General features: G+C 36.5%; 2 protein-coding genes across 5 annotated transcripts in view; one reads left to right on the top strand and one right to left on the bottom strand.

The window, feature by feature from the left end:
* Nucleotides 1-368: 368 nt before the first annotated feature.
* LOC113119368 (epsilon-sarcoglycan-like) lies at nt 369-12,360 on the bottom strand. Of its 4 annotated transcripts, XM_026288792.1 has the most exons (13): nt 12,207-12,360; nt 11,729-11,815; nt 7,542-7,664; nt 6,547-6,704; nt 6,067-6,139; nt 5,311-5,509; nt 4,580-4,742; nt 3,276-3,490; nt 2,663-2,689; nt 2,084-2,272; nt 1,125-1,168; nt 835-872; nt 369-740 (listed from the first exon to the last, which is right to left on the bottom strand). In XM_026288792.1, exons 1-13 carry the CDS (start codon nt 12,241-12,243, stop codon nt 690-692), a joined length of 1,404 nt encoding a protein of 467 aa, XP_026144577.1. In that variant the 5' UTR covers nt 12,244-12,360; the 3' UTR covers nt 369-689. The 4 variants fall into 4 exon arrangements, with proteins under 4 accessions (XP_026144577.1, XP_026144579.1, XP_026144578.1 ...); XM_026288794.1 differs by lacking the exon at nt 835-872; XM_026288793.1 differs by lacking the exon at nt 2,663-2,689.
* LOC113119365 (neurabin-1-like) overlaps nt 9,423-14,299 on the top strand; it is a 50,246-nt gene continuing 45,369 nt past the window's right edge. The window contains exon 1 of the mRNA XM_026288786.1: nt 9,423-10,888. The gene's annotated coding sequence lies outside the window, so the exon portion shown is untranslated. The remainder of the gene's footprint in view (nt 10,889-14,299) is intronic.

The following is a 14,299-nucleotide window of genomic DNA, read 5'->3' as shown; positions in this document are numbered from 1 at the left end:
TAAGGTATATTAATACTTTGTTTTCCATCAGTGAAAATGCTTTTTTTTTTTTTAAGCAAATCAAAATTTGTACAGTTTGCCTTTACCTGACAGATCCATGCAACTGATTTAAAAAAAAAAAAAAAAAATTAAGTTTTAAAGTTTTCGCTTTAAGTTTTATTTAAAGAAACCCCAAAGGCCTCAAAGGAATTGTGTTTACAGTATGTTTAAATGTGAAAATATTCAATCAATTTGGAAAGGCCTTCATCATATTGTATAGTCAATGCTGACAATAAATCATCAAAATAAATAATTTTTTAATTAATCTTAATTTCTGTTTAAATGTCTTCCACTCACATCCCTAGAACAAACATACGCCAGTGTTGTTATCTAGTGGCAAGTGTATTCATTTATTTATCAAAACACATTTGCTCATACAAGAGAACCCAAATGGACAATATCAGATCCCAGTAAATGTGCCTCCATTAGTGCCTCATCATAAAAAATGAACATTTGACAACATATGTGGATAGTATTTTAAAGTATTGTTTTAGTGTGCTAATCTCAGCATTAGTTATGACACTGAATAAGGTTTGGATATTGCACTTTTAGACATGTGCATGAGAACACGTAGGCATTGAACCGGAAGCTACAGCTACACATGCACATTTGGCAAGATTAAACGGGTACAAAAGTGAAGCCACGCGAGATCACAGGTTTAAAGCTTCGGCCACCTTTCTCTCCTCAGGAATACCATTTACCTACAATGAGAGGAACACTTTAGAAACATGAAATAGCTCATCTTGTTCTTTTTTTTTTAAACACATTATCGCACATGCAAAGAATAATACTTGCCTCTAGCCTCCGAAAAGTCGTCATACAATAATTATCTCCTTTGTTAGCATGAATGAATGAACAGCATGTTAGACAGGAAGAGATTTCTCAGCCGTCTGATGGCAGTTCAATATGTATACACTGGGGTTCACCAGAGAGCAATGAAAGACTGCAATTAACATCTCCTCTGTCAGGATAATGACCTCTGCCCTCAGCTTTTTATGGATAATTTAGGAAAACGTTTAAATCTATTTTCTGTTTATATCAATGGGATGAAAAGCTTAGACGTCAGTTTTCATTGCTTCACTTACCAGAGGACTGCTGCTGTGGTATTTGGATCTGATTTTGTAGATTTCTGTAAATAATGACAATGGCAAAGATTTGGCCAAGATGCTCATCACTAGCACGCAGAAAAAATAGCATAATGAGGGGCGGTTGCATTAAGAGGTATTGCATAAACTAAAACAACAACAGCAACAGAGTTTTATGCACTTATTCTCCAACAGTGCAAAAGAGACATTGTGGTCAAAGGCTCTGAGTCGATTCTTATAGGTAAATAGAAAAAAAATACTCAATATTTCATAGAAAATAATGAATTTGTACAGGTTTGGAACAACATGAGGGTGAGTAAAGGAAGACAAAATTAAAATATTGGGGTGAACTATCACTTTAAATTAATGTAGTTACTGACAAATATTGACGTACATAGTTATTGTATAAAGATACAAATTACTTTCTTTTGTCAGAAGCATTTTACTTTTGATTAATTCTGTTTTTTAATATAAAATTAAAACCAATTATTGGATTGCATTTGTGCAAACATCTTTTGAAAGAATGGTTTTAAAATTATTATGTGAACAGAATAATTAAAATGATATATTTCACACTTGGCAATGGAACTGAATTTATTTTTCAAAATGTGCATTCTTTAAAAGTACTAAAAATTATTTATGCATCCATAAGTAACCAAGATTGTTAAATTATTTTTGAATTCGATTCCAACTTTTTTTCTTCTTATCACATAATTTCTTGTCAGTCGTACTAATGATAATACACATATGTAGTGATGTTTGATCTGCTTTAATCTCTCCAAGTCATCAGTGATTTAATACCAGGGCACTGGGGGATTCAAGCTTGTTTTTAAAGAACACTGGATTATAGTAACCTACTTTCTCAGCTCTTCTTAAACCAGATCTACCATTTCCAAACTCAAATTATACCTTACATTTCACCCAGAAGCTCTTGATTAAAGCAAAAGTCACAGACTCACGTCTGCGTCTGCATGAGCGGCATGCTGGTGGTCTCGTAACTGTCGGGATGGATGGGCGGCACCACCTCTCCGCTCACGGGATGGAAGACCGGCAGTGTCGAGAGAGGCCACGAAATCTCCCGGTTCTTAGACATGCTGCGGAGCTCCTTAGTAGACTTCTGAATGGAGCTGTGGTGAACCAGCTGAATACTGGGAATGGAAGGAGCAGCTAAATGACTATTTAAAGCAAATACATGCACAAAAAGTATAATACAGAATATCTGAAGTTCTAGGGATAACATTGGGATATTTGTCTGTTTTGCAGGGCTATTTGATGAATATTTGTCTTTTGACACACTACCTCATACAATTATATTAATCATATATCTCTGTCACTGAAGCAGCTGCCCATTGATGACAACATGGAGACACAGAGGCGATTGTATGAATGAGATGGAAATGAACATGTCACCATGATGAAGGATTTAAGATAACAAAACATAGGGAAGAAAAAAAACATGGGGAACCTATCCAAAGAAAGAAAAAAAGATCCGAAAAGGAGAAAGAAAAAGCCAAGACCACAGGAGAGGGAACACTTACTCTGGTGTTTGCATGTTTCTTTTTTCCCTAGAAACAAAACAAAATGACTGAATTAAATTCTAATATTAATTGTTAAAGACAACCACACAAAAGCCAATGGAGAGCGAGTCAGGATGGGAATGGAGGGGTGGGAATGGATCAAATGAAGTCTGGTGATGCAGTGGTCTCCTTCAGGCTGCGGCGGTAGCTCTGATGGTGGGTGACATCATCAGGAAACACACTGGGGATTGGCTGATAATGAAGAGGAAACATCTGCCGGAATGGCTCTAAATACAACAGATGGAACCTTTGGACTAAGTGCGTTTCAGTTAATGATTAAATAGACGGGGAAAAAAAATGATGCTTGATGAAGATGGTAAGCTGCTTTTTTGGCAGGGATGCGACCCCGTCTTTCAGACTTTGACATATTCTAGAAAAGCCCTCAAGATCTTCACTTAACTGCTTAGAGGATGCTGTACTGGCTCTGCATGGTTTATAAAGATCAAAAAGTAATCTATCATTTAAATGTCAGCCATTAAGCAATGCCCATTAATTACAAGTATTAAGTGTAAGAGGAGATTTGTGCTTGCTTGTGTGTTTCACTTTCATTAAGTGTTTAGCACAGCGAACTTACACCCCTTCCCGTCGACAGCACATGGAGTAGGCGAGGATGATGAAGAGGACCAGGGCGACAGCTGAGGGCACCGCCAGGGTGATCAGGAAGTCAGCGAAATAGTCTCTACTTTTCAGTGACTCTGAAGGCGGGTTGTACTCGCCGATGTCCGGCAGCACACCTGTGCCCGGGTCTGGACGGTTACTGTGCACAGGAACAACCTTAGTGATGTCCACCTTCAAGAACAAAGACAAACTGGGCTCAGCATAAATAAACGCTTGACATGGTTAGAGAATAACAACATTACATTTCCTGCTAAATTTGTGTGTGAATGTGTTTTGAGGTACACTATAGTTCATAAGTTTGGGGTAGGTAAGATTTTCTTATGCTTCTTATACTCACCACGGCTGCATTTATTTGATCATAAAACAGTAATACTGTGACATTTTTACAACTTAAAATAACTGTTTTCTAGGTGCATACAGCATACAGTAGGATTGACACCGAGTGGTCGAACTAGGTATTACAGTCCAAGTCCAAAATATCAGAGAGGGTTTTTTTTTCACTCAGCCCCTCTTTCTCAGACTTGACACACAGGCATGTTGCCAGATTAACGACACCAACGATGAATGAAAATAAATATGCTGTGTTTTCTGACATCTGGCAACCCGGGGTGCCGAAATACTATTGGGTAAACTCGTAGTTTCACAAACCAAAACATTTTCAAAGGAGACTAACTGACTGTAGCATTGTTTTTCAGATAAACAATTATTTTAATTTAGCATGTTTCTTGAATATCTGCAAACATATTACTGTATTTTTTATGCTTTAGTAGAGTCAAAAACTTTCATATAGCACCTTTACATGTAAATGAACTATTAATTAATAATTATTTTATTCATGTGATGCCAAAACATTTCAGCAGCCATTACTTAAGCCTTTAGTATCACATGATCCTTCACAAATTATTCTAATATGCTGATTTGTTCCTTAAGAAGAACATTATTTACATAATCACGTTCAATAATGATGGGGATCATATAAGTCTGACTTCTATTAAATGCTCATTTAAATGTTAGATAAATGTTTCTTAAACCAAAAAAATGGCTGTTGTTGGATTAGGTTGGAAGTAAAGCTGGAATAATATCTGCTTTAAGATAATGGAAAATAATAAACTAATAAATATAAAGCATACATACTGTACATACAAAAAAAAAGTCGCTGTAAAAGTAAAAGTTATGTTAACTTGCACACAACAGTGGCCTCTCATGGTGGATCTCATTCCACAGTATGCCACAGATCAGAGCCAGATATCTGGCGCTCACCAGAGAGATCTTGCACCAGTCGATGTGAAACTGAGCTCTGAACTTCTTATCGCAGCTGATGACGGGCTCCATCTCCTGACTGCAGCGCAGCTGGTTCTGTGGGGTCTCCACCTCTCGAAGACACGATGAGAACTGCACGTCTGCTCCCACCATCACATACACACTGCCAACGTCACAGAAGCTTTATGCATGCTGTTCATACATTTTGAAGCTGTATTTAACAGTGAATTAGCAGTCAACATAAGCATGCTGTATAGAAATACAGCATAAAGGTACTGAAGACAATAGCACTAGACAGACAATATACATCCTCTGTCTGTCAATATGAGTGTTTTCTGCTCTAAATCCAGAGCTCCTAAAATGCTTTTTCTGGAACATTTTATCTTCTGAAAGAGGGCATGAATATTTGATGAACAACTTATGCCAACGCATGAGGGAACTCCTTTAAAGAAATGTGAAGTGAGAAGGGCAGCTTTTACGTAAATTCAAAGGGGTCAATATGCACTGTTCTTCTGCCTTCTGGGACAAGATGTTCTACCTTTCATGAGTTTCTTTCTTTTTTTTCAAGAATTAATTCATTTGAATAATATTGCAATTTATACAGTTACTAAACCACTTGTTAGTATAATTAAGATTAGCCAGAAGATACACTACTGCTACTTCATATTTGTTGATTTATACCACAAGTCCAGTGCGACTAATACATGTTTCAGTGTATATTTTGATCTCACCCCTCTTTCAGGTCGTTGATGGGTAATGGCACTCGTCCGCCCCGGTCCAACGCTGAAGTGATGTTGATGGCATTGAGTCTTTCCGGTTGCCACACGTTCTTGACCGCACCGAGAAAATCTCCCAGCACCTCACTGGCCAACATCTCCTCAACGTTCATGTTCTTGATGAAGAACTCAGCCTGATAGGGCAGAGGAAATTCTGCCAGAAAGCAAAAAAAAAGTAGGAGAGACATGAACATATCTTCCTCTATGCAATTAGAAGTAACAGTTACATAACAGTAGGATAATAAGGCTGTCATGTTGAAGAGTCTCTTTGTGGCAGATGGTGGACTGCGTCACGGTAAGGTCACATCTGCATTGAAACAGTTGCTCAGCTTAAAGCTAAACACAGATCAGGAACGGGGAATCTCATAGCATTTAATATAAACATAAAAACCGGGAATCTCATAACTTTTAAAATAAACATAAAGCAGATCTGCCTGTGAAAGAGAGTTTGTAACATTTAAGTTGGTGAATACACTAAATCAGCTGCTAAAATAACACTATTTACCTGATTAAAATATCAACTAATAACAGTATTACCAAACATGTTAACATCTGGCCAGTAGATTCATTAATCTTAAAATGACATGTTTTCCATACTTTAGGATTATTCTCCATATTAAGGTTTTAAGTCGAACAACAGAGTCTTTCTTTGAGCATATGGCTGTATGTTATAATGAGATTTGCGGAATCCAAACTGTTCTCGGCTCTCACCTTCTGTAGACATGATGTTTATGACCAAGTTGTGCCTGGCAGTTTCAAAAGTGCGTTTATTATACGCGGTAATCTGCAACACGCAAGAGGGAAAGTTTAAGCCCGGCTCAGGGCAGCTTTACATTCATGCCATGCAGAGGATGTCAGAATCAGATGCAAGCACATACAGTTTCTCAAGGGTAAAGAAGAATAACAAAGCCAAAGCCTCACATGAATAGAAAGCCTGAACAATACACAAAGAGGAGATAAGCATACTTTTGCATACAAATTCAACTTTGCCCTGTTACCTTCTACCCTCCTAGCAAAAAATGATTATAGATTTATTCCAATGAAAATACAAACTACACACTACTATGTGCTTTAATGCATCCTTTGCTGAATAAAAAGTATTAGTTTCTTTCAAAGACAACCTTACAAACCCGAGCTTTTAAACAGTAGTGTAGAAGATCAGACGTGTTTATACAGTACATGATAACACACCTCAATGATGGTCGGCTTGCCTATATGTGCAGCGGTTGGTGAGCCATAGAGGACTCCATCACTATGCGGGGTTCTCTGAATGTAACGCAGCCATCCAGGCCTGTCCGGATAGCCTTTGAGGTTAGTATTAAATGTGATGGGGTCACTACTCGAATCACCTGAAAAGAAGAATCATTTTTATTTAAGCAATAAGGTAAGACAGCCTGTGCCAAATGTGCTTTTACATGGCTACTGCAAAATACAAAATATTGTGGAGAGAGATATACTTGGTATTTATCATGTACCAGGTTTCCTTAGAAAAAGATATTGGCTCTGACGTGTAAACTGAGAGGTGAAGAGAAGGTTTAAAACCACAAGCGGATGTAAAACAAACAAGACTACAGCCAAGAAAGAGAAGTGCTAGAAGAAGACAACAACGTACAGTAGGCCACAGCGGAAGGACCTCCGACAAACTAAACAGGATTTACAGAGACTGATACTCCTATAACAGGAAGATTGGATCATACAGGATATAGAGGAGTTGAGGAGTCAAATGGGATTGGAAGTTCCCAAAAATAAGTATGAAAATTCTGAGGAGTAAGCTACAACTGAAAGTCACATCGAGGACATAGTCTGACACCCTATTGAGGGGTGCTTAACAGTATCTCCAAGATTGCTGTTTAGAATTTGATTGAATTTGAGCCGTAGCTGATTTTGTTTTATTTTTGCATTAACTGCTTTGTATTGTAACTAATAAAATAAGAGATGTAATTGTTACTATTGCCTCCCGTGAGACTTGTAACTTGTAACTACAAACTGAGCCTCAGACAAGAGCAACCACAAGAGGGTCTTCTACATCATTCCTGAAGAACTTGAATCTGCAGGCGGGTGAATGCTTTGTGGTTTAGGCTGGATTTGATTTTATACCCAACCTGAATAATCATAGGGTTAAAGAAAAGATGAGAGATAAAAGTAACAACAGGCATATTATTGAGTAAGTAGTGGAGTAAATATACCTGCTTTTGGATACGGTGGGAACTCTCCTTTAAAGTATTCCCTCTCTAGCACATGAACGAAGAGCACTCCGGCAGAAGGATAAACGTTGCGGTCGCCGTGCGACTTAGAGAGGATGGTGACCACTGGTGCGGAAAGAAATGACAAATTAATTAAATGCAAATTACCAAATTACCTTACTGTAAATGGTAAAACAAACATCTGCAAAGACAAAAAAACAGCTATTAGAAAACAATCAAATATGTACAAACTAGTGCTGTCAAATGATTAATTGCAATTAATGTGTGTGTACATATATATGTATATATATATATATATATATATATATAATGTATAAATAAATACACATACATGCATGTATATATTTAAGAAAGATATGTTTATATATTAAGTATATTTATATATAATATTATATGAATATATAAATGTCAATATATGTAAATAGTTTTACAACATATACTGTATGTGTTTGTATAACATTTATTTTTATTTTGTATACCATTAATCCCAATTAATCATTGGACAGCACTAATACACACCACCATTCATTATGTTTTTATTTATTAATTTTTTTAATAAATTAATACTTCTATTATGCCATCACATGGCATAAAAAACCAAACACAAAATCTTCATAGTAACTTAATTTAAATAAATAAATACGATTCTGTTGTTTCATAATAGACAGACATAAATAATGTTATAATTTATGGATATAATTTGGAAAAGCTTAAGAGTGACTTTCTTTGCAAATTTTCATATTACATTTTTTTTTGCCCTTTTCCAGTACTCTAATCTAAACTCTCTATATGAAGTTTTATGTAGTTTTTTTTTCTTCTTATATTTATGCATTTATACAACAGGGTGTGTTTCTTTCTTCTAAAAATCATCTGTGTGGGAGTGTGTGAGAATGTGTTATGTGAGCGAGTGGGTAAGTGTGTCTTGGGTATCAGGCCTATCAGGAGGGTAGTACAGTGAGTCACAATCTCAAATGCTCAACACTCCTCTCATCGCCCCATCCCTCGCTCTGCACATTAAACCCCCTTTCTCTGCTGCAACACATACACATGCACACATACTCCCCGTTCAAGTGTTATATAAAAGAAAAGCGCTCAGTTTTTTCAGTGGTTCATAATAGATACTGGAGAGATGGTTGCCAGCATGCTTTTACAGTCTCTTTCTTTTCTCACAAGTCAGCTGGGAGGAAGCTGGTTTTAAATCTCCACAGGGGAGTGTGCTGCACTGGGAGAAAGCTACTGCAGCGATGCACTACATAAACACCAGATCTCTTCAAGCTTTCAGATACAAACTGCATCTAGTACATCACTTAAGGCAGAGCATGTGCTTACATGGAGACTGAAGGTTGCTCAAACATATTAAGCAGGTCAGAACAGCAAAAACCAAGGGCTTACACAAAGAGAGCTGACATACTGTAAATATGAACACATAAAGATAATATAATCCTTTGATACATCAACAAACAAAGAAAACGGTCCTGTGGATTTAAATCAGCCTACCCCATAAATTCACACACACACACACACACACACACACACACACACACACACACACACACACACACACACACACACACACACACAAGCATGCATAATATAAGAGTATATAATGTGTATCAAAGGAGAAATATATTTCAATGTATTTTAATATAAATATTTGTATATACCTTAATGCAAATTATTTAGATTTTTGTTTTTAAATGAACAAAATACATTTTACTTTTAAACTGCACTTTAAGTTTGACACAACGACACCCATACATTGAGTATCAAAATATATATTTTTTATATATTTAAATATTATTAGTGGTTATTTCATGCAAATTATTCACATTTGTATTTAAATTTTTAATAATAATAAAAATCTTGGTAAACTTCGCCTTATTCAAAAAAGTGAGTGCAATTAATGTTATGATATTTTTGTTGCAAAGGGGGCTGGCTATAAATGCAATGTTTATGTACATTGTCTAGCGATTACTGATGTAGCAAATTATCGAATGATGAACAATTGATATTTATAATGGGATATTACAACAGGGTACTGCCTATATTCAAAAAAGCAGCACAGATGATACTGATTTTTTTTTGCATTTTTGTGGAGGTGTATGCAAATAAACTCTATAAGCAAACATAATTCATAGTTTAATGAATAACAAAATTATGCTTTTTAATTTGAATCAATGGCTGTTTATGCATCTGTTCAGGCCGTCACAACTATTCACATGCTGTCAATGTGAGGGTATTTTTTTTATGTAAAGGTGTTCTATTCTGTTTCCTGCCACTCTGAGAAGAAAACCATCCAACCAATAAGACTCACACTTCTGGTCACCCATGCAGAACTGTGACAAATCTATGCTCAAAACAGACTATTTTGATACACAAGAGCAAATACCAGAGGAAGAGACTTATAACTGGCTCTCTCTGTACTTGTGGATTCGGTGTTCTTTGATAAACACCATAGTGAATTTTTGCACCGATCATTCATTTTGGTGTGAACAGACTTTAAAACTACACAAAGATCTACTTTAATGTGCAGAGGTCACAGAAACCAAACATCCATGCACTGTAGGGGCTTGTTGAGCAGGTGTTTCATTACTAATGGTTTAATCCACGGTGGAGGTATTGATCTGTTTCTGAGGTGTTGATGGCTCTGGTTTTGTGCGCATGGGGTCACAGATGCATGCTTTGAATAATTGGAGTGCCAGATGGTTTATTCTTTCACCCTGAGGGAGATCTTAGCCCGGAGCCTGATATAAACCCAATGATGACAAAACCACATCCCAGGGGCTATAAAATTATTTGAATACTGTGTGAACTCAAGGGAAACTGCAGGGGATGATCAACACTATATGCTAATGAGTCAACCATTAATGGTTAATGGCAAACTTTGCGACGCTAAGTAATGGCAGAGCAAACACGCACATGCGCAAACACGAACACAAATTACAGACGTGCCCTGCTGTGGAAATGGCTAATCCTGGTTTATGATTTTATGGGCTGACCTTGGGTGGGCCAAATCAAAATATTCATCATGTGCCATACTTTCTCTTTCGCTCCCTCCCTTGTCGTGTCACAGCCAGGGATATCCTACTGAACTATTGCACTGCGCCGACTTCTCCTTTCCGGTCAATTCATGCATTTCACAATTCATTGGGGAAAAAAACAGGGCAGACTAATTGCAGGACTGAGAAGACGTCAAACCGTTCAAAGTACTGCGCCTGGAAGTCAATGTTATGCACAAAACTGGGTCAGCCTGTCATGAGTAAGCTGTAGCCAGGAACACACTCAAGCTGAAGGGAGTGAATGCTTTTCTCAAGCCGTCCATTTATCAGGTAATAGCGATTTTCATTTTTAATACACTTGAAGAAGTGGATAATAGTTTTAATATCAATGCATTCATTTATAATGGACATAAAATGCGTATTACGTAGAACGTATTATGCACATCAGAATGTTTATGTGAAACTGTAAGCATTTAAAAAAAAACATGTTACATATTAGAGGTAGAATAACTTATATTGTTATAATAAATACACAAACAGTAGTTTTGTTAAAGTAGCCTAGTTCTTCCCCTTCTACTTCAATAGAGTCAAGAGGAAGGTGAATTATATAGGTTGGCGATTCAGCAGGTTGGCAGGTGTTAAGCCCAAAAAGCTTTGCACGGCAAAGTGCTGTGCGTGTGTTATGATCACTTCAAACACATTGGCTTTGTCTCAAAATCTAGTGAGCTGCCTACCTAGTCGGCATCTAGAACATCACATGTACCACTTTGGATATCTGGCTATGCATGCTAATGCCCAAACCATCTGTTTAAGTAGCTCATGAATGAATCAGTGTTTTGATGCTGAATTAATAATTAGAGACAGTGAATTGCTCTAGTTCACTTGACTCATATTTTTTCATTCACCTTTTGTGCATCCCTCATTTTAAACGTGCTCTCATTGATTGTTACTGTCAGTTATTTATTTAGAAATTCAGTTTTTTCAGGGGTCTCCCTGTCCAATTGATACTATGAACGAAAATGAAAACATTATATAGCATAACCTGCAGAAAAAAAGGACACTGAACCGAGTCAAAAGATTCGAGTCATTGGGATGATTCACAATCCCCACTGCTGCTAGACGGGCAGCATGCTAGTGTTTGAGACACAGCCATTCTCTGCAATCACTCACCGCCACTCTGAAACACAGATCTCTGTTTGGAGTCGATTAAAGCCCGGGTTTGTCCGTCTGTGCCGCTGACACAACGAACTATAACGGCTTTTACAACGGACATAACAGGAATAATAGAGGGGAAATTACATAAACACATTTACTAAGAAAAACAGCGTCGTAATTGTACAAGACATTCCTGTTGTTCAGGCAAAAAAACAAGTGTACTGTTGCTGCCATTTAACTATAGTAGCCTATGTAAAAAATTATATATTATTAGTGGAAACTCCTATATTAACGTCTCTTTCACGTAACGTTAGTACAGTTGATATACCGACTCTGAATCTTTGAGTTAGCGATTAACTGCCAGTCAGTTTATCATTCTGATGTAATGAGAACGAGAGCTATTCCGTTAGCCAGCAGGCTAGCTACCATCCAACGGAAAAGAACGAGTATTTCTCCCAGTGTCGTCGTCTCAGGTCTTTATAACGTTACGTACCCACTATGAGCCCCGCGAAAACGCCAACCGAGACCATCGTTCAGTTGCCGCAGTAGCTCTTCAAATCACACATTTGAAGTATCGCTGGTGGTCCTCGGGACGTGACAGCCATAAGCATCATCCTCCGCTGCTCGGATTCCTCCCACTCACTGAAGCTGATGGCCACTGGTTGGCTAAAACATCTGGCGCAGATGCTGGAAAAAATCACAAGCTATATTTACGGGGGACCCAGTTAAGACAGAATGGAAAACGTATGTAGCATATACCACACAAAATTTTTTTTGTAAAATGCAAGCCTAATTGTTTAACCATTTATTATTATTATTATTATATTAATAATAATAATATTATTAATATTATGGCTCCCAGATGAGAACTTTGCTCATGTTTTCAACTCGTGTATTCTGTAAAATGTTATAATTAGATATAGAGGCTTATCAAATTAAGTTGTTATTTCTTTCTTGCTTGCTTTTTTCTTCGGTAGTAATTTCTTTCAATATTTTTTTTCGCTGTTGCAATATTTTATAACTTATTTTTTCTTCATTTCTTAACACTTTGCTTAGATTTGGAGTATATCTTGCTGAAATTTCCCATCTTACATCATATCTTGAGTTTTCCTTTGTTTAGTTGTTTGTATTTTTCCCTTTTCATTCATTCATTCATTCATTCATTCATTCATTCATATTTCAATGTTCATTATTTGTAATTAAAAAGATGCTCAGTGGGAAAAAAAATTATGTTTATAGATTATAGCTAAGTTTACAATATCAATAGTAATAATGGATTATAGATAACTATACAATAAAAAAATATGCCAATAGCCAGCAATACATTATGGGTCAGAATTATAAATTTTTCTTTTATGCCAAAAATCATTAGGATATTAAATAAAGTTCCATGTAGATACTTTGTAAATTTCTTACAGTAAATAAATAAAAAGTTTTTTTTTTCCTTTCCTGCACCCCCAGATTCCAGCAAATAGTTACATATGGCCAAATATTATCTATTCGTACTAAATCTTAAAAATGGGAAAAGAATGACCCTTATGCCTCCAGGGTCACATATTATAAAAATAACATATTATTTGATTGCATTTTATTATAAAATTTAAAGTGGCTGAAATACATTTATCATTGCTGTTTGTGACTGACACCACTTTCATTTTATTTTCAATTTGAAAACTGGTGACATATGTACACATGTAGCATGACCACTGAAATGGGATTTATTTATTTATTTGGTTCTAGCATGTAGTGCAAATGTAGTGCTGTAAAACACAAACACAAACCCCCCTCTCAGGATAATGCAATGGAGGCTCCTCCCTCCCCCATCCATCATGCCCCATAAGCTCTAAAGATGACAATGAGATAAGGTCTATTAAAATGCATTCAACCCCCCGTGGAGAGACTGAGCACGCAGATGGTCATGGCCATTTGCACTGTGCACAACGCTGCACAGCTGGACGGCTTATAGTGAGCACCACGAGTGATACAAACCTTCTGTTGGGTCTTTATCATTTTTTTTACCTCAAGAAAAAAAAGAGCTACTAGCTTCATCCTGTGCCATCAATGTTTTAGGTTGCTAAGCAACATCTTCAGACATCCACTGACAGAAATACAAGGCGATCAAGTGTTATGCAAAAAATAGTCCTAAAAAAATAAAATAATAAAAAATAAATAAAGAGAGTGTAAAGGAATATTTCCTTGTCTATTGTGCTTCCGGAAACACAGTTCAGCGGTTTCATTAAATTTCCTTGGCAGTCTTTGGGTTAAAGGCACAAAAGAAATAGGATTGGGATTCAACATTGGCTTAATGAAACAAACAAGAAGAAAAAAAAAATCAATTTGGGCCTAGCATGCAGTAAACATCACTAGTCTAAACCTTGTAAAACAGCTTAGAATAGCTTATTAGAAATCCTGTTTTTCTCATTCTCTGAATAATTCATTATTTTTATATTTATTTTTGTATGATTTTATGACTTTGTCACTATCCTTATGCTTCAAAGGCGGCCCATATGCTGTTTCTGAAGTAAAAAGTGAAAACTGAATGTTGTGAATGTGAATTATTATCAAATGAATTTAGTTTTATAAATT

This window comes from Carassius auratus, chromosome 19 (genome assembly GCF_003368295.1).
Source record: "Carassius auratus strain Wakin chromosome 19, ASM336829v1, whole genome shotgun sequence".
In the NCBI taxonomy this organism is placed as follows: Eukaryota; Metazoa; Chordata; class Actinopteri; order Cypriniformes; family Cyprinidae; genus Carassius; species Carassius auratus.
The sequence above is the reverse complement of the archived record's forward strand: the minus strand, read 5'-3'. Positions and strand labels throughout refer to the sequence as shown.